Raw genomic sequence first — 25060 nt, 5'->3', positions numbered from 1 at the left:
GCTTCCCAAATTATGTTCAAATGCAAAAATATAATTTTTCCCTGATAATATATAATTCTTGCTTTAGAAGATATAATAGGAGAGGTGTCTGTTAAAGATTTCTCATGAGAAAATGATAATCAGATTTCAATGTCTATACAAATTTGCTGTGTCAGTTGATAACATTCTTTTCTTTTTGTTGCAGGAGCTGGAGAATCTGGGAAAAGTACTATCGTTAAACAAATGAAGTAGGTACACAACTATTTCAAATGTTTAATATTGGATGCCTGTCCATGTATTTGACCATTTTAATTGTCTAATTTTTACTCATTTAAGTTATTTAATTGTTTAATGCAATAAAACAAACATGGCCATGCTTAAAGTAGAAATTCAGCAAATTATGGCAGTAAATATAAAAAATACATAATAAATATAGGCACTGCCTTTAACCCTTTCAGTTCAGAATACTTTTATTTGAAGGTTCTAATATTGTCAAAGATATTAAAGAGGGCTTTGTCTTCTTTTCCCCCCTCATGCTAATGTCTCTATGTGTATGGACACAACATGAACCTTTAGTAATATGACATACAAAAAGATGTCTAATGAGCACAAGGTTCTTTAAAAAACAATAAAAAAAAAAGGGCTGGGTAGAGTGGTTCATGCCTATAATCCCAGCACTTTGGGAAGCTGAGGCAGGAGGATTACTTGAGCCCAGCAGTTCCAAACCAGCCTGGGCAATATAGCAAGACACCATCTCTATAAAAAATTTAAAAAATTAGCTGAGCCTAGTGGCATGCACCTGTAGTCCTAGCTACTCAGGAGGCTGAAGCAAGATGATCACTTGAGCCCGTGAGTTTGAGGCTGCAGTGAACTATGATTGTGCCACTACACTCCAGCCTGGGCAACAGAGTGAGATCTTATCTCAAAAAAAAAAAGAGAAAGAAACAAGAACATATCATGCAATAAAGATGCAAAAATGTGTAATTAGTACATGCAAATATGTAGTACACCCAAATATTTTAGCTTTTAATAGGTAAATCTATTTTAAGCTATTATTCCTAAAGTACTACTAAAACCTTGACTTCTGACTGAATGAGTGGAAGGAAGAGTTGAGGTCAGCCAAATAAATGTCTCAGCATTTCAACTCTGAGATCTCAGTGGCACGAACACAGATGGAAAAATGACAGGGATTTAACAGTGTGCAATTACCTGCATTAAAAAAAGATGCCTTTGTTAATGCTGTAAATAGAAAGCAGGCACTCCTATTTTCCAGTGTGTTTTAAATGATAGGAAAGACATGAATGTTCTACTAAATGACTTCACTTCCTCCAGACATCAGGTTGTAAACACAACACGAAGTTTCAGAACTCTGCATGTATCTTCATCCTGGGAATCTGGCCTTTTCTCTCTTGAAAAGAAGCAGCTTTCTAAGTAAACGCTGATGACTTATTCATTGTAAAAAGTGTTTTGTTTAGAATAAACCGTAAGTTCTCTTCATGTTTATCATGGGTAGCCCAGAAAGAAAATATTGTATTAAATTGCAATGATAATAAAAATCCAAAGGCATAAAATTATTCAGATTTAGTATGTACATATTGTCAAAATTCTTTGACCTTTTCTAATGAACATATACTCCCATTTTATTCAAGCAATTTACTGTTGATATACTTTAGTGTTACAATCAATTATTCAACTCACAAAAGCTTTTCACCTTTTCATCATAGGATCATCCATAAGAATGGTTACAGTGAGCAAGAATGCATTGAATTCAAGGCAGTAGTTTACAGCAATACCTTGCAATCCATCCTGGCTATTGTGAAAGCCATGACTAACCTTGGAATTGATTATGTAAATCCAAGAAGTGCAGTAAGTATGCAAATAATGACAGTTGTAGATTCTACAATAGAGTTTGAGACATAAAATAGTAGGACTTAATAAATTTGTAGTACTAATCTATACCAAAAGTTTAAAAATATGAAATATGACTTTCATATTTCATATGAAGTATTAATTCGGTTTAGTGTAAGATTCCTTATTTTCCTTGAAGTGAATTTTTCTTTTTCACTGTGTGCTATAATCTTATTCAACATTAACTGTTTTACTAAGGCTCAAACTTAATATCAAATAATATACTATAATAAAGAAAAATATTACTTATGATTGCTAAATACAAAAGGGCTTATTGCATAAAGCTAGCCTGCAAATATCTCTACATTATTTTTCACTTTAATTATGAGTCATTTCATAGGGACTTTAAAAAAAACTTTTAATAATAACACTACAATTTATGTTTGATGAAGATTACAAAGACTATGTGGCAACAGGTAAATGCTTATTTTATAATGTTAACATTTTAAAAAAGAATTCAAATTGTGTGGGTAAGCAAAATGCTTGTATACTAAATATATTCAAGTAGTCATAGTTTTGTTTATATGGTAGCATCTAAATAATTTCATTTTTCCCTATTTTATATTTTATAACATAATTATTTTACATTAAATAAGAAGTATACTTACTTGAAAAGCTTATGTGCAAACATATAAACTATTTTAGTTGGCAAATTAAACATATAGTCTTATTCAAAGAGCAATAGCTGACCCCAACCATAAAAAAGAGTAACTGAATACAATCCACAGGAAGAATTCACCTGTTTTCACATGTCCTGTCCAGGAGCCACTGGGCAGCTGGTTAGTACCAGAGGATGCCAACTGAACTCTTCCCAATGTAATTCTTAGAGACCTTGCCATAGGAACAATAAAAATAGAGAGGAACAGTATAATAATGACAGAAAAGAAAAGGACATTTGTACTCCCCACCCACCCAGCTTAGGGTTAGCCCATGTAAATGACCAGTGGAAATCATTAGAATGATAAAAATGCTTTTTCCATGCTGTTAATTTTAAAGGAAAGGGTAAATCCCCTTTCCACCCGTTCACTTTTCTTCAAAGAACAACAAAATACTAAATATGCCCGTAGGTAGATAGTTTGTAAAGAGAGTCAGGGATTCTACTGATTCTCCCTCCATTTCTAACTCTCCCCACAACTTGGTTCCAGTCTACTTCTCTGGCTCCAGTTTCCTTCTCATGTATAAAAGGGGAACCTGGAGGAGCTGAACTCCAAAATCCTTTCATTTTTTATTGTTCTATGACTTGGTCATCAAAAAAGTACTTCAGTTATCTCTCTGTCCCTGGCTTTTCCTGAGAACCTAGGATTTTAAACAGGCCCTTAAGAGACCACCTCCTATAACCCCCTTAATTTAAAGATGAGAAACATAAGACTCAAAGATTAGTTGGTTTATGTTAAGTAGCTAGAGTTTAGGCAAAACCCACTTCTCCTGGCTCCCATTACAGTGCTTTTCCCTATACAAGGACTGAATGATTAGAAAAATGTATTTGATTTTTTTTTTCTTCTAGGCAATAATAGTTACTGAAATAGGTGTACCTTCTGAATTCCTTTGAGAATAATTTAATCATGTTCAAATTTGTATGTGCAATATGGTATTCTATGTATTTGTGTCAGAGAAGTTGGAAATCACAACCTTGCCTATTGCTACTTATTTAAATATATTATGTACTTCATATAGCCCAGTGTTTGCAAAACGGTGATACCAGTCATCATGAAAATCCTGAAATCTATTGTTAAGAGGGTAAGAGTCTTGATGATCTGACATACAAGTGGAGTGAAAATAATAGACTCTATCCATTGCTGCCATTGTGCTGACTAAAAGTAAAAATAAGTACAATATATTTAAACTGTGTATATTGAATGGTATAACAGAGCAACTTAAGCTGCCATTAAGCAATTGTCATAACTTCTCAGGGGTACCTCTGTTCTCAAATATTGGAACGTCATGGTTGCCAGGAACTTCATGGTTCATATTTTGATTTCAACTGATGTAAACTCTAGAAGTTTCAACCACATGCTTTAGTATTTGATTTTAAAATTAATGCACTCTCTATCTGATTTAAACTGCTTATTCAACAGATTAATTGCTAAACACTACCTATATGTTGCTTTCAGAGCTCTGACTAGCTTCTAATATGTTTATTTATACAAATGTAATTATTTTTACATAACCATTTGTATATCATCACACAGATTGTCATTCAAAGGGCGAAAGTTCTTATAGAAAATTTATGTGAGCTTATTAGTCACTGGCTCCGTAAGTTTGGATAAGTTACTTAACCTCTGTAAGTTGCAATTTCTTCATCCAAAAATTGTTAGTGCTATCCTCATTGAATTATAACTATTAAAAGAGGAAGCAGGAACATAAGTAATCTATTACAATACATACTATTGCATATAATAAATTTGCAGTAAATATTAAGTATTATTATTTTTCAATAGCATTTTGAATATAGGATCATCAAAGTTTATGTTTTGAAATCTATACATCCTGCATCATTTGAAAAAAATTGGTTTTTTATTAAACCATTATTTATATGGAAGATATTTGGTTGGATACCAGAATATACTGAGAGCTCAGAAGTAACTCAGATGGGAACAATATATGCCATAGGGACAGGAAAGCTTGATCTTGAACAAGTAATTGCAAAGCATCTGCTATTTCAAAAGGGCAGCACAGCTAAATGTGAAGGTAGATCCTTATTTGTGGAACTAAGAATAGTTCTACATTAAATGGGAATGGGGAAGAACTAATTAGTTTGGCTTGGGATATGTTGAGTTTGTAAGTTCTATGGGATATCTACATATATAAGCAATTGCAAATGTGCATTTGAAGCTCAAAAGAGATACTTTGGCTAGAGACCTAAATTTAGGTGTTATGGACATACAATTACACCCTGGCATATGATTTACACTAAGGAAGTGGATTGGATGGGAGAGGTCAAGTGCTTAGATTGATGTAGACCTACCATTTGATCCAGCAATCCCACTGCTGGGTATCTACCCAAAGGAAATGAAGTCGTTTACTAAAAAATATAACTGCATTCAAAGTTTATCACAGCTCAATTCACAATTGTAAAGATGTGTACTTCAATTCATGAGTGGATTAAGAAAAAATACATACACACCACAGAGTACTGCTCAGCCATAAAAAGGAATGAAATAATGTCATTTGCAGCAATGTGGAGTGAACTGGAGACCATTATCCTAAGTGAAGTATCTCAAGAATAAACACCATATGTTCTCACTAATAAGTATTATGTTGTATTATCCTGGATGGAGCTAGAGACCATTCTTCTAAGTGAAGTATCACAAAAATGGAAAAACAAACACCACATGTACTCACCATTAAATTGGAACTAATCCATTAACACTTATGTGCACATATGGGAAATAACATCCATAGGGTGTCGGGCAGGTGGGAGAGGGGAAAAAGAGATGGGTAAATTCACACCTAATGGGTATAGTACACACTAACTGTGGGATGGGCACACATAACTTTGACTCAAACGGTACGAAAGCAATTTACGTAACCAAAACGTTTGCACCCCTGTAATATTCTAAAATTTAAAAAAATAAAAATTTAAAAAGTAAGAAGAAATAAAAATAAATGGTCTGGAGAGGAAAAACCACGCTGATAGGATGACTTGCCTGTGGGCGAGGTCCTAGGATTCAAGAGGTAGTCAACGAAGACTTTGTAACATTTAAAGTTTAAAGTGAAACTACATTCATGATACCTATGATACCTATGCAAATAAAGTATATTGAAATGAAAAATGGAATGTTTTAAAAGAAACGAAAGAGTATATTAACGTTGGTTTATAAAGATATGCTGACAAGGCAAATCATATTTTCCCTTTAGGGATAAAACTGTGTAGCAGCTGCTTCACTGCACCATTTTTTCTAAATGGCACTTTAATAGTGGAAAGAGCCAAATAGGATGCTGCCAGCAAAGTGACCAGTCATATTTTGCTGGATTTGCAGTTTTCTCTCACATCCTTCCAATACAAAAGAAGGATTTTAAAAATTTATTCCTGTGTTGATGCAAGAAAATGAGGTCAAGCCTTGATTTTGGCCATTTAACAACTGGCCCAGTGATCATTGGATCAGTTTGTTTTTAACACTAAAATCTGATTGTAAAGAAATATGGAATAAGATTTTTTAGCCTTAACATAGTCTCTCTTTAACAATTAGAGATATACCTTTACTTTTTCATACAAACAGCATATTTTTGATAAAACGATAAAATAAGCCTGTAGTCAATTTAAAAAAATATTAAATTGAATTGTATCAGAGAAGCAGCAGGTTCTTATTAGACATAATTCACCGGTAGCAGCTTGACATTGCACAAAATGTGCTTGGGTTTGATTCCTTTTCTGATGCTTATAGTATTTAGCGGTCTCACAAATTAACCTTTGAGAGTTTTAGATCCCTCATATGTAAAATGGAGAAAATACAGTGTCTATTTCACTGTGTTTGTGAGGATTATGTGCAATATTGTATGTGCTATCTTGAAAACTGTTGTAATATTAGTAATATGCACTAGAAGAAGGATGAGCTAGAAAGGATATCAGCTTTAGAGGCTGCCAACCAGGTTGAGCCTAGACTTCTATTACTTTGCCTGGACTATTATCATAGTCAATTTAATTACTCTGAAACTCAAATTCTTAACCTTAAAAAAAAAAGTTTTGTTATAAAAACAGTTTCGATTATTAGTTTAAATAAATTGTGGACTACAGTATTTACTCATTAAACTTCTCTCCTTGCAACTTTCAAATATCATACCAACAGCAGGGATAACACAATACTTCCTTTCTTTGCTTTGCTTTGCTTTACTTTTCTTAATGAATTCTTACCTCTAGAGGTAAGAATTGATTTGCTCCAGAGGCATGCAATCAACAACACCTACAGGAATGTTCAAAACTTTTGTGTGGATCTAAATGTTTACCATTGCTTATTTATATGATTACAAAGAGGTACCTGATGCCAAAGAATATATATATTAATTAAAAAAAAATACAATTTTAGAATAATGAATTTATTTCTTATTTTTACTCTAATTTTTACTTAGCATTTTCTTTTTCTTGAAAAATATAGAGCTATGATCAAAAGAAGACAAAATGTAAGATTAGATTATATTCACTATTCTGTTACCCTAGCATTTTGACCCTCTACAAGCTCAATGGACATACTCCAAGGTATTGTTATCCTTTTTGATATGATATTCAGAAGTCAGTGATATGCCAAAATATAATAATTTCTCCATAAAATATTTCATAGTTTTTGTAAAGAATTCTTTTGGACATTATTATAGCCATTCATTATAGCCATTCATTATAAGGAACGTTAGTTCTTCTGACTTTAATATATTTTGAAAAGATGTTCAGCAGAATTATTACCTAAAGGAATAAGATAAAAATCATCAAATTAAAATTCTCTATCAAAAACAGAATATATGATTCCAAATAAGAGATTTTTATCCTTCTCACCAAAACATTCCTCTAGGAAGATCAAGAACAACTTTATGCAATGGCAAATACCCTGGAAGACGGTGGCATGACGCCTCAACTGGCTGAGGTAATAAAACGACTGTGGAAAGATCCAGGAATTCAGGCCTGTTTTGAAAGGGCATCTGAATATCAGCTCAACGATTCGGCTGCTTAGTAAGTGAATTTGTTATGATAGGAATTACAGTTGAAACATTTAAAATTGAGAAATATGATTCTGCATACTGTGCATTTGTGAACACAAATGAGGAAAGTAAAAAGCTTTACATTTTATTATAGTAAAATAAAAAGCAATGGAAGAAAAATGAAAAAGAATAAGATGACATAACTGAGATACAAATGTCATTAAGATGGCATAAATGAGATATAAAAAATAAATAATCAGGGGAGCATTTTAAATAACTAATTTTGAAACTCTTTGTCTGAGAAGATACATATGTTACAAATATCTTCCCTTGAGGAAAAAGAATTAACCATTATGATAGCACTCACCATTAACACACACTGGTGACATGCACCCTGAGGTTTTGGGCTATTCATTTCACCTATATTCATGTTACTAAAACCATCTCCTAGAATAATTTTATTAATGACACATGCCTTGGCTCATTGGATTGATTAACATGATACAAATTCTAGAAGAAACTAATGTATTAATTTCCAAAACATTTTTAGAATATGCGACTCTTTTGGAATATCAGGGAAGATTATATAATTTTCACTGCCAATATCATCCAGTTAGCATTAATTAACTATAAGGAAATTAGGAGATTGTGACATTATAATTTCATTACCAAAGTAATTTAAAATTTCCTTTTAGCAAGTGGTTCTTAACCTATCCCACCATTATATGTATGTAAATACAATCTATTTATTTTATATTTCTGTCCATGCATATGTATGTGCATAAATTCTAGGGGGAACAAAACCAGTCTTCTGTGATCACTCATTTGTCTTTATTTTAGACCCCAAATCCCAATGGGCACATTGCCTTTGGAGGAAAGAGCTACTCTTATCTCTGGGACCAAATGGGTGTCATTTTGTGATTACATAAACTTGAATAACTGCTTTTAGAAGTTTCTCAGTGCCTATCACATTTTAATAGTAAAAGGGATCTCTGTAGTGTATTAAAACATTACTTTTCTACAATAATCATTGATAAAGACAATCGCAATGAGTAAGAAGCTAAATTATGGAATATTCCCACAAAACATGCTTAGTAAAGTTCTGGAGAGACAGATAAGAGTGAGCTGTGACTAAACTATTTAGTCTTGGATACATGATATTGATTAAACATTATTTTTCCCTTAGAATATTGAAAGCAATTTATTTGCAATAAAATTACCATTGTGTTTACCAAGTTATTTGCTCTTTGATAGCAAAAAGCTATTTACAAATCTTGTAATTAAAATGGGCAAATAAAATAATATTTTATTGTACTCTCTAATCTTTAAATTTAGCTTTTTCCTTTGTTTAAATAATTAAAATACGTTTTACACTGGGACTATTTACCCTACTATAGATTCATATTAAAAATTTTTATATGTTCTTCAAGTTAAATACGACTAAGCAATATCAATAGGCATTCATTTTGTGAAGTTGCCCATATTGGAATAGTTGACTACCCAGATTAATTTGCAGGACAGTAGAATAACAACAGGAAAGCTGATTTCTGCCCCTTGTGTCTCAGAAATATTTCATACATACATAAACCAAAAAAATTAAAATGTTAATTTTTTTCTGCCTTTAAGTTTCCTCAAAAGGAAAGTTAAGTAAAAGCTTGCTACAAAAGAACTTTGAATGGACATTACTTGCTTCCAGAAATTAAGAGCAGATTTTTTTTCAAATACTTAATTATATTATAAAACTATGTATACAATCAGATTGGTATTACACTGCAGGTCTATTTCATATATATTATATAGAGCAAGATCTTGAACATTCCTTTCTTTTCTTTTCTTTTTTCTTTTGGTGAAAATAAGAATTTTTTCTCAAATCTTGAGCTCCTTCAAGTTGAGGCCAACAACAAGGTGAATCTGATCAGAGTGAGGGGAAGGAATGCTGTAGTTGGTGACATAACAGTCCCATCTGTTCTAGCAAACTGAAAGAAAAGGGACATGGCAGTGGCAAGCAGGGGAGAGATTTTGGTTAGGACTGCATGATTTACTGACTGTGGCCAACTAGTGTGCCATTTAAATTCCATGTGCTTTAAGAATTAACATAGAGTTTATCAGGAAAAATACGATTTTTACATGATTCGAAAAAAATCCAGTATTTGCAAGTGGCTTAAGCCATATGTATTAAGGGCCTCTGTTTGGTCTAAGCTTTAGACTGCAGGCTTGAACATCCAAATCCTACATTTGTTTATTAAAACAAGCATTTTAAATGCAAATGTGTCAGTCTGCTAACGCCTCTGCTTTGCTTGAAATGATTTATACACGCAAATAAAAGTGCATTAAAAGGTGTCTTTACCAAGGTTTTCATTTAGCTACCATTAAAATGAATGTAATCTCTATTTTGGTAAATGTGTTTATTTATATATTTTTTTACTCCTGTGTGAACCCACTGACCAATAGTGCACCTACCACTTAATCAATACAAAATTCACAAAGGGATTTGCTTCCCAAAATAGAAAATAAACTAGCAAAATCAGTCAATACTTTCTTTAATATATTTATATCTTATTGCTCCTTTTTAAAGAAAACTGAATCTTTATTAGGATAAAACAATGTTGCTAAATTTTCACATTATACATGTGTGTGTTTCTGACATGTGATTTTCTTTTTGTCCTTGAACAACATCCTTTTAGGATATCTGTCCATTCTTATTTTATTTCAGCTTAAAAGTAAAAAGATCTTCCATGAATTAATTACCTATATTGCTACTTAATTTATTTTCTAATCATAAAACAACTTGCTTTCTAAGGCATTGTGCTAGCCTTACACATAATAGCTCCTCAACTTAATCCCTGAATGAATTCAATTTTTGAACACTAACATTCAGCTGGATTCTAGCTCTCAAATTCTATCTCAATTGAAGTACTTCAACCTTTATCTTTCTATTTAAGATATATATATATATATATATATATAGTATGTATATAAATAAATTAGGTTCAATGTAATGCTGAAATTTGTCATGAAAACACTACCAGACTACTAATATTTATGTTCAAAATTTTCACAGAAATAGCCACATTGCTAAGCTACTAAAGATTTGGAATCAAAAGTCTAGAATAGTGGTTTACAAAATGTTTTTCAAGCAATAAAACACTTTGCTTTAGCCTAAAGACATTATCTGGTTTCAAGCATGAAGAAGTGAAGAACAGTTTTTTCCTCTAATCTACCAGATTCTTAGAAGGTACACAGCTTAATTAGATTTATTCCTGCTCATCCCCACCCGTAGATCCTGTGAGCAGAAAGAAGACAGTATTCAGCCTGACAACAGTAGGATTTTTAATAAAGTTTCCTGGAAGGGTTAAGGGCACAACAATGCGCTGATGGATGAGGAGGTGGGAGAGGGTACAGTGGATAAGTTCAGCCTCCTCTCCCAGCTCCTGTCCCAGGAGTGCGGACTCAGGGCTGGATCTGCAATTTCCTGAGTTAGTTCCAGCATGGACCAGCAGGAGAGACAAGAGGTACTTCTTTCATTGCGATAACTGGATATCATCAAGGCATGTAACGGAAATGGCTGAGTCCTAACTAGGCAATCCATGCAAAAGTAACAAACAACCTTCAAATTATGACATTAAAATCACTTTGTTAAAATCCAGAGTGCCTAAATTCAAACTACAGTTTTGAGGATAGTCTGGAGACTACCATTACAAGGCAGCTTTTTTCTTTTTATAATGATCTAGGCCCTAAAGATAGAAATTTTCTTTCATACTGCTATCCATGTACCGGCAAATTTATCACATAAACCTCATGAAATACAGGCTAAGAAAACACTGATTTAGCCGCCTTTAGAAGAGGCCCCCGGGGGTCAGCTGTGTGCCACATGCAGTGCCCTGCAGCTCTGCAACCTCCTAGGTGCCAAACCCTTACTGCAGATGAGCAGAGTTTGAAAAGCAATTGTCTGGAGTTTATTATTTTTAATGGATCCTAAACTAAAAACTCACTTGTACCGAATCCCAGGATCTTCAAATGAAAAGTTAAAAAATTTATTTGCTATTTCATTTTGTTTTGATTAGCTACCTTAATGATTTAGATAGAATAACAGCACCCGGGTATGTGCCAAATGAGCAAGATGTTCTACATTCTCGAGTGAAAACGACTGGGATCATTGAAACTCAATTCTCCTTTAAAGACTTGCACTTCAGGTACGATCAAATGTCTCTTCTAACTATGAACAGAAGTATGCACCGGGCTCGATATTTTTTCATGAAGACAATCTCTAACCAGAGGCAGGTGCAGTGATCCTGGGGCATGTTCACTAGGCCTGGTTCCCTCTCAGTCCCACTGTCCCTTATTCCGCCCCTGAAGTCTTTCCCCACCCCCCACCCCGAGCCTCATCCCTCCTTCCAGGCTGAAGTGCCTCTGTCTTGAACAGGTGGTGGCTATTTTTCACTTTCCTCATACTTAAAAGCAACATTGTGCTTTGGGGGGAAAAAAAGAAAATATATTTAAATAACATTTGAGCCACAGGTGCCAGGAATCCTATTTCCTTTGTCTTCCTACTCTCCCATTTGCTTGAAATATTCATGTTACATCTGTTCCCTTAATTTTAAAAAATGCAAATAATTAAGAAGAGTATTATTTGAATGTGATGCTATTTACTGGAACAACAAGGCATATTTTTATAAGCATGTTTTGAGTATGAAAATGAATCATTATTTTCATTGCTGTTCCATTATCAAGACCTTTCCAGAAATTCTACTGCAAAATTACTCATTTACTATACCAAGAAATGGAAACCCATGCTAAAATGCTAGAAAATATTTTTGATACTTAAGCACCTAATGAAATATTAAACATTAATACCAGTTTCTAGTTATATTATGTAATAATGAAAAAATCTATTAAAATGCAACTACTAAGATCATTCATGCATCCAATAATGAGAACATTTTTAAAGAGGAGAAAAACTGGAGAAAAGTGACATGAATTATATGTATCCATTTGTGACAAAAAAGGGAACAGTAGGTTATATACGGTATGTAATTAGAATAGCTATTGTGTAGATAAGATATTCACAATTAATAGAAAAGAAATCTCTGCTTTCAGGCCCACAAATAGTTAATTTTTTGAAAAGTGAGCCAAAGATTAAATTAGAGTAAAGGGACTGCACACATTGGAATCAACATCCTCTCTTGGCAAATGTAAGAAAAGTTTGTTGTCAGTGCTGGCTTCACTGTTCCTCTTTGGCAAAAACTTTCTTCAGACTCCTGATCTTTGACACAGTTTCTGGAGTATTCCTTCAGCAGCCTGAGTCCCGTTGCTTCCCCCTTCTGTCGCTCCTACCCTAGTCAAAGCATTTTTGACACAGTCCCTTTTCTGTCTTACTCTCCTTTCTTTTCCCCAATGTCTCACTGAAACACGGACTAGAACTGAATGTGGCCTTGAGGTTTCTCAGACCAAAGTTCCCATTCCAGGCTCTTCAATAATTAGCAGCAGGAGTTAAGAAACACAAAGATACCATTTCTTTACTTGCCTAATACATTTGTTGTGAAGATTACATGAAGAGAAGTCCTAGCAGAGAGCTATAGTTTGATATAGCTTACCTTTCATAAGCCAAAGGAATTTTCTGGGTTCCAAATTGTCTCAATCCTAAGCCAGTTTTGTCAATTAATGTCATCTATTGACCACCTGAAAGCTTATAGCCCTGGTCACTTGCTATACAATACCAAAAAATATTGTCACAGAAATGGTCACTCTTATAAATTACCATGTTTACCTGTTCTCTAACATTCCAAGCCTCAGGGCCTTTGCACTTGCTAGTCCCTTGGCCTGAAGTGCTCTGCCTCTGGATCTCTGCAAGGAACATCTTCTTCTTATCATTAAGTTCCCAAATCAAATGCCGCCCTCTCATGGAGCCTCGACCATCTTCTCTATTTCCCATCCCTGCATATCTGACTGCAACTATTATACTGGACAGCGTGCTGGTAAACGTTTAACAACAGGCTCTCCAGGGCAGGGAGGAGAGTCAGGGTGGAGAGCTGATCTGTAGCTCTTGATGGTTTCCCTGGTGTAAATACCCCCACCATCACTGATTTCAACCTACCAAGGTGATGTCACTTAATGCAGAGTTGGGGAGAAATGCAACTAAACAGCTTTCACTAGCCATGCTAGTGTGACCCATCTCCATTACAATATTAACACATGACACTGCTGTCCTCTTTTAAAATTACCATTGTATGAGATTGCCTTGTTTCTTTATTAGTTTGTTCTTTTTGTTTCTGTTTCTGCTTCATACTCCCTGAGCTCCAGGAGGCCAGGGAACACATCTGCTTATAGCTCTACCTGATATGCTTATCACAGTGGCTAGCACAGAGTAAGAATACAGTCAATTTTTGCTGAATGAGTAAACACTGTATGCTAAGCACGTGATGAGCTGGGTATTGCTATCTGTATGTAGGATAAAGAATCAAGAAATGGAGTCAGAATGAGATCAAATATTTCCCCAAGGTCTTACGTAGAAGTGCTATAAATGGAATTAAAATGCACATCTTTCTGTTTTCAAAGACCACACCCCTTACACTGTACATCACAGATGGGTAATTAGATAAATTGGGGTGGAAACCATTCTTCTGTAAAATGCTTTTTCCAATGTTTTTGGTCACTTATAATTTCAGAGAGAAGCAGGGAGGGAGGATAAAATGACAATCTGCTGGGGAACTATCTTTGAGTTGGCAGGGTCTTGTGGTACTTCACAAGTCAGTGCTTCTAAAACCAGGGTACAAGGCAATTGTCATTGAACACACAAAACCTCAAAAAGTCATGGAATACCTATTTCATTCAGTACCCAGTAATATAAGTAATCAGAAATTTTTGAAACAAATATTTTTTGAGAATACAGCTTTAATTTTTTTAAAAAATGAAATACTACTTTAAAGATATACTTTCCTTAGCCCTCTTCAAGCTCTCTTCAAAGTAGGCCTCCAGATCCCCATTGGTACATGATCATTTTCCTCAGTCCTTTTGTAGTTCTGTGGTTAATTTTGTGAAGCACTGTCTTAAGTCATATAAGAAGGTGATCTATTCTACTTTCATATTGCTGGCCCTTATGAAGCAATGAGGGGAGTCTTGCTAATTCTCTATTACAGTATCAATGTTAAAATGTAACGTGTCAATTGAATTGTGAAGGCCAGTTAGGAATTATTTTGACATAACATTCCCTTGACCATACAACTATCACCTCTTTGCTCTCCACTAAAACGGGTTTTGATCTGTTCTGTTTTCTTAAGAGCTTTTGTTTTCCCTCTGACTCAAGAGGATGTGTTATAATATTAAAAGCATTTTCTATGAGGAAGAAGATGAAAGTTACCGTAGCTCCTTACTCAGATATAAGGAATTTCTCTAAAAAAAGTCTTTATTTAAAAAATAAAATTTTAATAATATTTAAATTTTGCTACAAAACTATTTTTAAGTGGTGCTTTTTTTCTTAAGGAGCTATTTAAAATCATTTAAAGTTTAGTCACAGCAATTGAGATATATTAATCCGTTAATAAATTCTCACAGCTAAATCATTTTATTTCAGGTGCTAAATAGGATTGTCCAAAATTTCACAGGCTTTTGTAGTGTTAAATTCTATAGTATTTCAAAATATGAAGTATAAAAATCATGTACCTTCCAACTTCATTTCAGCAAGTGCCCAGGTATTAAAATATATTGCATTAGCATTGATTTGTATTCACATAGCATAAATCATCCTATGACTATTTAAAACTAAAGACTTAATTTACATATTAAATTAGAGAACTCTAGAATTTTAAATAGGAACACTAACATGAAAAATTCTCTCTACCAATGTACTGTATCATCTTTGTGTATCATCTAATTTAATGGAAATTACCTGAGAGTTCTTATCAAACCAGAACTCCAACTGTCAAACTGGTAAGATAAATTATCTTTACAGACATTAAAGTACTATGTAAGTGGAAAATGCAATGCAAATGTGAGCTCTGCTATTTTTACAGAATAATTCCTCAGAACAAGTAACTTTGATATAGATTTGCAAGGATTTATCAAACAATTATAGAGAAAAAATTTTCTCTCTAGTGATTAAAAAACAGAATTGAGAGGACTTAAAACTGTATGGGAGCTAAAGAAAAAAAAGGTTAGGAACTATTACAACACACAGCTTCAGATTTTGTAAGTTCAACATAACTGTTCTCACCAATGTTTGAACAGATCTATTATATAAAATAATTACAGTTTTCCTGAAACATGAAGTTGAATCATGTATACTGTGTTCATTTGTGTGGAGTATGCATCATCTAAGCTTAGGAGTTTGGTTGTTCACCCAGCAGCTATATTTTAATTCAGCTTTGTTATTCTCTATTATATCTCATAGAGCAACAACTCATATATATTTGTTTCAGGCATGTTCATGATTAATATTATGAAATAATAAGTTACATAATATGATGTCTAATTGATTATAGTGACAGAATTTATTTTATTGACTTTATGAATTACATTATTCAATAATCAGAAAATTATCTAGTGGGCATTTAAAGTTTCCAAATGTGAGTACACACACACACACACACACACACACACACACACACACACAAACACGTAGTAGAAAGTATATAATGGCATTAACCTGGGAATTTGGAGACTCTGACCCGCTCGTAGGCATAAGTCCTTGTAATTCTGATTTTAAATCATAAGCAATTAAGGGATTTAAAAAGACCACTGTGCATATCCTTTGTGTCCACAAGTATCTACTCTTCTCTATTTTCAGAACTGGACATAAGGGAAAGATTTGGTTAGACCATGTTGCTATGGCGATTTAGTAATGACATAGATCCTCTTGGTGACCCTCTCACATGAGCCATCTTAAGAGGTTATACCAACTCTGATAGAGCCAAACATCTTGAATAAATCCCATTCAACAGAATAAACTCCTACTCAGATTAAGACCTTATTTTTATGTCATCAAATATGTAGAAGATGTCAGAAACTGTGATTTTTCAAACATAATCAGGTGCTTATAGGATGAACAAAGACATCTAACAAATACATTAGCTGCAGTAGCATTGTTGATTTTTAGCTATCATAGATGATGTAATCATTTCATAATAATTATAAAGGGCAAATTATGTCATAATAATTTATTCTGATATGAAGTTTGAATAGCCCAGTGTTTAACATAAATCCATAAAGGTTGAAGCTTTGCCAGCTGTTTAAAATATAACTATAAAACTCAACTGTTACTCAACTGTTTAATATAAAGCCATAAAACTTTGGTGGCTTGCCCTATATTAATTCCATGTGCAATTTAACAAATAATCAAGGTTTAGCTGTCACTTAAAAGCCTGGCCTGTCAATTTTTAGCTACATCATAAGTATCAGTCATTTAAAAAATTTTTTTTAACTTTAAGAACCCTATCTTAAATATCAGACTTAATAAATAAATATGTATTACCATTCCTAAAATATTAAATAAATAAGACAAAAACCCAGAATAAAGACTGTAAATTCTACTCAACATCATTAAGACTTCCATTACTATATTCTGAGAATTAAATGAATTTCAGCACACCCATTCCCCTTACTAATTGTCCTTTATGTTTTACTAGTCCAAATTGCCTTACAGCACATATACATGTTTTTCTCTAATTTTAATTTTGTTTTTCACAGAATGATCACAATGGAGTTCTTTGTTTTTGTGTTTATATGTAAGGAAAATACTTCCTCAGTCAAAAATATAAATAAATACTTCACTTTGGGAATCTCCAAATTCTTTTAATAAATTGTACAACTTTATACTTCTATAAAATAAGACCTAAATTAAAATTTAGAAGAAAGCTAAAATTGAAAAGAGATGTATGAAAAATAAATTACTACAATAATAGCAAAACAAAATGTAACTGTTCTTAGAGTTATCATTATGTCGAGGAGGAGAATAAATATAAAAGCAAAACTCTGGCCTTTGTCTGATTTGCTAATGAGCATTTCATTTCAACAATAGCAGATGGCATTAGGGAAATGTTCAATGCTCCCCAGACCTATGTCTCCTACATCAGACTGCACAGAAAAAAAGGTATTCTTTATCAAGTGAGTCATAAAATGAGAAAATTATAAGCATTCAATTCAAGATAGACTTTCAGAAGCTATTTTATCAATATGAATAAAATGCTAACACCAAGATTGAGTAATCTTTGTCCTCTCTTCCTTGGGAGAAAGCAAAGCTTATTAAAACATGTTTATTGGAAGCTACGTGATATGCTGAAAGAACACTGGGCTAAGGGTCATATTACATCATTGCCGGTCCTTACTAATTGTGAGTTTGGGAACAAATCACTTAGCCTCTCGAAGTCTCCGTTTCTCCACTTGTAAAACGAGCATAATACTCTTTTCCCTTGTGACACAAAGAATTTTTATGAGGAGCAAATAAAACCGTAGATTTGAATTTAATTTTCAAGGAGAACACACAATTCTAAGATGACTTTTATACAACTGTAAGGTATTGTTCCAACTATTGTTATTTATCACAGTTGTATGTATTTACCTGAAGAGGAGAACGGCTGCTTCTTACACCTGGTGGTAAAATACACTAGCAGGCCCCAAAGAAGCTGAATCATCAGAGAAAGTCAAGACATAGCCAGTGAGTTTGCTGGGCTTGCTGTCACTCTGATTTTCATCTCAGAGATTCTTTAGATGTGTTAATTTAGGGGAAAGCCATTTGAAACCATTATGCTGTTAAATATGTAGGAAGTATATAAAGTTTCTTTTTTTTCCCTTCTCCTGGGGAATTTATGTTCCCCATAGAGTCCACAAAATAGGATTCCTATATATTGATAATTCTTGTTATTGTTTTTATTACTAGTGACTCCCTGCCAAAAATGAAACAAAATAAAAAACTCTATTAACATGAGAGAAATAAGATTATTTTCTCTGAGGTAAAATATCTGGTCACATTCAGGGAATCTAAGCAAATACACAAAATCACCTTAAGGAGAGAAGGATTTTCTCACACTTTTAAGATTTGAATATAATCTAATTGAAAACATAAACATTGTTAAAAGACAGTTTTAAAAAGCATTAATCAGAATGAAGAAAAATGGTATAGTTGGGCATCAAAGTAGAGAAATGGAGACTAAATATAAATGCTAACAAAGATAATTCAAGGACTGCTTAGTGGAGAAAACTTAACGAAGTTGTCCTAGAATTTTCCTACAGCACTGCTATTCCAACTGTGGAAATTGAACATTGGGCTGTCTTAGCACTAACATTCCATTCATCCAAATTACCTTTGTCCTAGTTCCATGATTAGCTTTCCAGTAAGCAATGGAAAGGGAATTTTCCCCTGAGTGGGAGATTAGAGCAAAAGAGGAGGCTAGAACTATGGAGGTTCTTACATGTTAGCATCTACTAGGTGGGGCTAAGAGGGATGGTTTGAGTTTGAGAAGCCCACCAGGAGTTTAAACCTAATAATTTATACTCCACCCTGAAATCACCAAAATCCACAAGTTAATGCCTCTTTGTTCAATGACAGTTATCACATTTCTTTGCCAACAAATGATCAATAACATATTCATATATGATCAGGTGGAGAATATGTATAACATCTGGAATGCAGAAGGTCATCATCTTCATTAAAAAAAAAACAGAACAAAACCCCCCAGAAAGAGGGAGTTTAAAGTTTTTGCCCAGTGACCTCTTTGAAAACAAATAGAACTACTGCCTGGCCTGGGGAGAGAGGTGGACTCCACAGTGGAACTAGTTCCGATCCACTAGTGAAGGTCTGAGAGCTACCTGTAGGCAGAGTACTAATACCTCTGGTCTAAGTAAATAGATTTATACTTAACAAGTTAACAACTTTCACAGCCTAACTATCCCACAGAACCTATCATGGTGCCTGGTACACAACAGCCTCAACAAATATTAGTTGAAGTAATAATTAGGCAAGTTGCTTAAGGACTTATCTAAAAAATAAGAATAAGAATTGTAACTACCTTACAAGTTCATGGTGAGGTTTAAATAAGTCAATTGTTGTAAGATGCTTATATGCCTAGCAGATAGTAAACTCTTGTTAGGTGTGTTAAATTAAAATCAATCCACTATAATTGGTGAGATGGAAATTTAAGGAGGAAATAAAAGTCATGATCTGAACTATTTCCATTTCTCCCACATTTTATAGTTTAGGTGGCTTCAATAAAGGAATAGATAAAATTCTGTTTTTCAAAGTCTGGCAAAAAAAACTAACATTGCTTTTATGAATTACTAAAATATTTGACTAAAAGTTTAAGTGTTTGAGTATATATTTATCATTCTTGCTTTTATAGGAATATTTACTAATTTTTTAATTAAATTTATTTGTTAATTTTCATATAACTTTAAAGTCAAAATTCTTTCCCTTTCATCCATTTATTTTGCAAGTCTAAAACCTCAGAGGGTTTGGTATTTAGCAGCACATACACTATTCCTTATTGACACTGAATTTAGATTTCCAGACTACTAACAATTGAACTACTATCTTCAATATTGTGAGCATCTTCTCTTTTAATCTACTATTGAATGGAGTGATTTTGCATTAGTGTATATACACACACACACACACATGCACATACAGAGACAGAAACATATACATATTTGAGAAACTTTAGTTCTATATATATTTTCTCTACTTGGTTCATATGGGAAATATCTTCAATAAGTAAATTTACTGAATATAATCTGACATTTATTACTCCAAATATAGTTATTACCCTTGAAGTCTGTACAGCTTGGATGTTTTTTGGTACTTAATATCTTAAGCTTAAACTATTATGATAGCCTCATAATTTCTTTCATTGCCTCTAATTTCTTCCTCATTAAATATATCCTTTGGACTCAGATCAAAGGGATCTAACACACCAAAACAAAAAGACCCAAAAATGTCAATTTCCTACCTAAAAATTTCCCATAATCACCTATTATCTGCAATATAAAATCTAAATTTCTCATGTAACATGAAAGACCCAGTAAACCCATAGCTGGCCAATCACCTGAGACTTACTCCTGCCTTCTCAAATCCTTTGCTACTGCTGTTTCCTTGGTTGCCTTAAATCTTCCTGTGTACTCACATTTTACCTTGTATATTTGAATATCTATTTCATAATATTACATATTATAATAACTCACTTGTTTTTCTCTCTACCAGACAGAGAGTTCTTTGAAAATAATGACTGTATTTTTTCATCTTTGTGTCAGTAGATGTAGCACAATGTCTAGCACATAGAATGCAAATGATAGATGTTTGAATAAACAAATAAATGTAGGAACATCAAATAACAGGTAAGAATCATACTATCAGAACTCTAGTAGCTTCCAGTCTTCTTGCAGTTTCTGTTCATTCAAGAGACTATGTATAAGCTTTGATCAAAATCTTTTAAAGCTAATGATTTTTAACTAAATTTCTAAATTTCTTTAAACTTCCTAGTTTGTCACAGTGTGTAAATTATTTTAATCTAGTCTGCATGAAGACAATATTTGTTCCCCTTCCTCCTCTGCCTCCTCTCTTTCTCTCTTTATTACTCTCTCTTTACCTTCTTTAAAAAAAAAAAAAAGAAAAAAAATTTAAAAACTTAATGTTTCCTTTTTCTTTAGTCCTTGAGCTGCAACTTTGCCAAATAAGACTTATTTTATAATCAAAGGAATACCTTTTAAAGATATTGGAGCATCCATTTATAACTCTAAATGTTAACCTCAAAGCAAATTTTGAGGGATATTTGTAAGATTCATTATTCATTTGATGTTTTTTTAAAGAATGTTTGATGTAGGTGGACAGAGATCAGAGAGAAAGAAATGGATTCATTGCTTTGAAGGAGTCACGTGCATTATATTTTGTGCCGCACTCAGTGCCTATGACATGGTCCTAGTGGAAGACGAAGAAGTGGTAAGTTTAAAAGGCAAACAAGGCTAGCCAGCATAAATTACAAACCTTGTGCTTTCCAATAGTACTACCACTTTGCCCAATTCAATGAAGTCCTTCCAAAAATGAATGCTATTTCTAGATCCTCATTTATGATCTCCAGCCTTCTCATTTTGCAAATAATAATCCTACACATTCTCATTTCTTATACCTAACAGAACAGAATGCATGAAAGCCTTCACTTATTCAATAGTATCTGTAATCACAAGTATTTTGCAACCACCTCCATTGTCCTATTCCTCAATAAAAAAGATCTCTTTCAAGAAAAAGTAACCAAGGTGCATCTTAGCATCTGCTTTCCAGAATACACTGGTAAGATTCTTTTCCTTTAGTTCTGTAGTAATAAATTCTTGTATAGATATATATTTTCCTATCTGGATTTTGACATTTAATATTTAGGCTTATAAGCATTTTCTTGAGTCATGTGTATGATCCAAACTGGAAAGAATCTGACAAATAAAGAGTAGCTTTCTCTTTACTGTTTACATTAAAGCAAAGTTCTAATGAATGAAGCAGAAGGGTTGGACCAGGGTTGCTACTCTCTGTAACAGATCAAGCAACATTGCAAACTGTATTGTGTTCAACATCATAATAGAAATGCAAATTTTATTCCAAATTGGCATTTTAATGAATTTCCTAATGAAATATAGTAATGCTATAAATTAAATCTCAGTGGCTCTTCAATGTCTGCATTGTTTCCAGAGGGACAGCATGAATGAATTTGAGAATAGTGACATCTTCTCTTTTTACAGTTTTCCTAGGTCCCAGAATTTTTGTGCTGATCCTGTTATTCAGTGACTATAAATATCAAGTTCCAGAACAGGTTTTTTTGGGTTTTTTTTTTTTTGTAAATAGTTGGATACTTTGTTGTTAATGAAATTATGTAAGATGGAAATATTTATTATTTAAACAAGAACACAAATCCAACATCACCAGTTAGGTATGTGGAGTAGCCCAGTTGTTAGGAACATGGCATTCTGTCAAAAATATTTATGCTAGTTAATTTATAATTAGTGTTCATATTTTTCTTCTATAATCATAAATATTTATATGTTCATACCTTTATCATGTGGTTAAACATAAGTATGATTCAATAGGAATATTACAAATTGAATATAGACTCATAATTAAGGGCTATATATATTTTTTAGGTAATAGGGTTTATTTCTTAGAGTAGTTTTAGTTTACAGAGAAATGAATTGTTTGAACAGAAAGTACAGAGTTTCCAAGGTATTTCCCTTAGGTAAATACCTAGGAGTATGATTGCTTCCTTCCCAGTCCCCTCCCACAGTTTCCCTATTATTAACATCTTGCATTGATGTACATTTGTTATAATTGATGAACCAACACTGATACACTATTAACTATTAATAAAGTCCATAATGTACTTAGGGTTCACTCTCTGTGTTGTACAGTTCTATGTGTTTTGCCAAATGCAAGTCATGTATCCACCATTGCAGCATTATAGATAATAGCTTCACTGGCCCCCAAATCTCCTGTCTTCCACCTATTCATACCTCCTCTGGCCCCTCCAACTGTATTTTGAGCAGTAGCCACTGATCATTTTACTTTTTCTATAATTTTGCCTTTTCCGGAATGTCATGTGGCTGAAATCATACAATATATAGCATTTTCTAACTGGCTTCTTTCACTTAGCAATACGCATTTCAGTTTCCTCCATGTCTTTTTATGGATTTATAGTTCATTTCTTTTTGTTCTTAAATAATATTCCATTCTATAAACAAACCACAGTTTGTTTATCCTTTCACTTGTTGAAGGATGTCTTGGTTATCCCCGATTTTTGGCAATTATGAAAAAAGCTGTTACAAACATCTAGGTCTTTGTGTGGACATAAATTTTTAGGTAAACACCTAGGAGTATGACTGGGGAATTTTATGGTAAGACTATCGTTAGCTTTGTAAGAAACCACCAAACTGCCTTCCAAAATGACTGCACCACTTTGCATCTCAGAAACAATGAACTCCTTTGACTCCATATCCTTGCCAGCATTGGCATTGCCAGTGTTTTGGATTTTAGCCATATTAATGATAGCCGTGGAATTTTGTTTCTAGTTACAATAAAGTGGGAAACAAAATCTTACCTCCTTTGAAAATCTTTATGTTACTGCTCCATCCTAAGTTAAGTTCCCTCTAAGCATACTCTGTCATAAAGCCAATCAATGGGTCATTTTTAGCTGTCCTCCATTTGTTAGCCTACCTATTTTATTTCTGCCTTTTCCCAAGTGATTTATTGTATGTCCTACTACTAGACTAAACTTTCTCAAGCACAGCCTTCATCATATTACCACTGTACTAAAATATCAATCAAGAATAGTTCTCTACAGCTTTCCCTATCTCATCTCAGCTCCTTTAGTTAGTAACATAGTCTATAATCTAGCTCATAACATATATTCTACCTGATTTCCTACAATTCCTTTACAAAAAACTTTCATTTTCATCTGACCACATTCTTTAAAGCTCAATTTATTTCCAACCTGACCCTAAAGTCTAGTAGTACAGGCAATTTTCACTTTCACTTTTCTGCTATCACTCATACTTTTTCTCTTCTCTCTTCTAGCTCTCTCTCAAGGTCCAGCTCAAATACCACCTCTTTCTGTACCTATTTGTCTATTCTATTCTTTTTCTCTTAGTTCATATTAAAACACACACACACGCACATACCCACAAACACAGAGAACATTTGAGATATATGTGTGTGTGTGTGTGTGTGTGTATCGGTTTGTATTACTCACTTTGTTGCATAAATATGTTGGTATTTCAACTGTATTGTGAGCTTTTTGATGCAAAGATTACATTTTAGCCACCAGAGGCCTTCATTGGAATAAGTGTAGTTCCCAGCACCAAGTAGATGCTACACACATCCCTGATAAATGATCCTTGCCATTTTGATTTTGCAATACTTAGTATATCAGAGTAAAATTCTAAAATTTACTGACATTATTTATAATTTTATTCTTTGTAACATGCATTTAATGATTACCTCTTCAAATTTTTTGTTTAACAAGGGCCAAATACATTTGAAGATGCAGGGAACTACATCAAGAACCAATTTCTAGACCTGAACTTAAAAAAAGAAGACAAGGAAATTTATTCCCACATGACCTGTGCTACTGATACTCAAAATGTCAAGTTCGTGTTTGATGCAGTTACAGATATAATAATCAAAGAGAATCTGAAAGACTGTGGGCTTTTCTAATCAATTGTTTTCTCTTCCACTCCTACTCGTGGTTACTTTTCAGGATATAAAAGAAAAGGTGCTGTGTGATGTGTTTAGTTTGAATATATATTATATCAACTTATCTAGTAATGTAACTAGTATTATAAAGCAAAAAGTTTTCATGCAAAAATTTGAATGTATTGTCATCTGTGTCTGGATAGGCATCAGTTTCTTTGGGACATGGAGAACAGGGTGTCTTTGATGTCCTCATATCTAAATACTGATATATTTTGATAAGTACAACAGTACACATCAGTGACACTGAATTTTATTAGAAATAAACTGCTACATGTGGCCTATTTTTAATCATAGAATAATTAAAAATATGAAATAATAATTCTATATTTTTCC

The 25060-nt window shown here is 33.3% G+C and overlaps 1 protein-coding gene across 1 annotated transcript in view; it reads left to right on the top strand.

Moving 5' to 3' along the window:
* The window catches only part of GNAT3 (G protein subunit alpha transducin 3), a 39910-nt gene extending 15191 nt beyond the window's left edge, over positions 1 to 24719 (top strand). The window contains exons 2-8 of the mRNA XM_045564093.1: positions 185 to 227; positions 1704 to 1845; positions 7389 to 7546; positions 11580 to 11708; positions 21307 to 21436; positions 21631 to 21784; positions 24498 to 24719. Of these exons, the coding sequence (XP_045420049.1) occupies positions 185 to 227; positions 1704 to 1845; positions 7389 to 7546; positions 11580 to 11708; positions 21307 to 21436; positions 21631 to 21784; positions 24498 to 24688 (947 nt within the window). The 3' untranslated portion in view covers positions 24689 to 24719. The remainder of the gene's footprint in view (positions 1 to 184; positions 228 to 1703; positions 1846 to 7388; positions 7547 to 11579; positions 11709 to 21306; positions 21437 to 21630; positions 21785 to 24497) is intronic.
* The last annotated feature ends 341 nt before the right edge of the window (positions 24720 to 25060 follow it).

This window comes from Lemur catta, chromosome 11, assembly GCF_020740605.2.
Source record: "Lemur catta isolate mLemCat1 chromosome 11, mLemCat1.pri, whole genome shotgun sequence".
Lineage (NCBI taxonomy): Eukaryota > Metazoa > Chordata > Mammalia > Primates > Lemuridae > Lemur > Lemur catta.
This window is presented reverse-complemented; position numbering and strand designations above follow the sequence as displayed.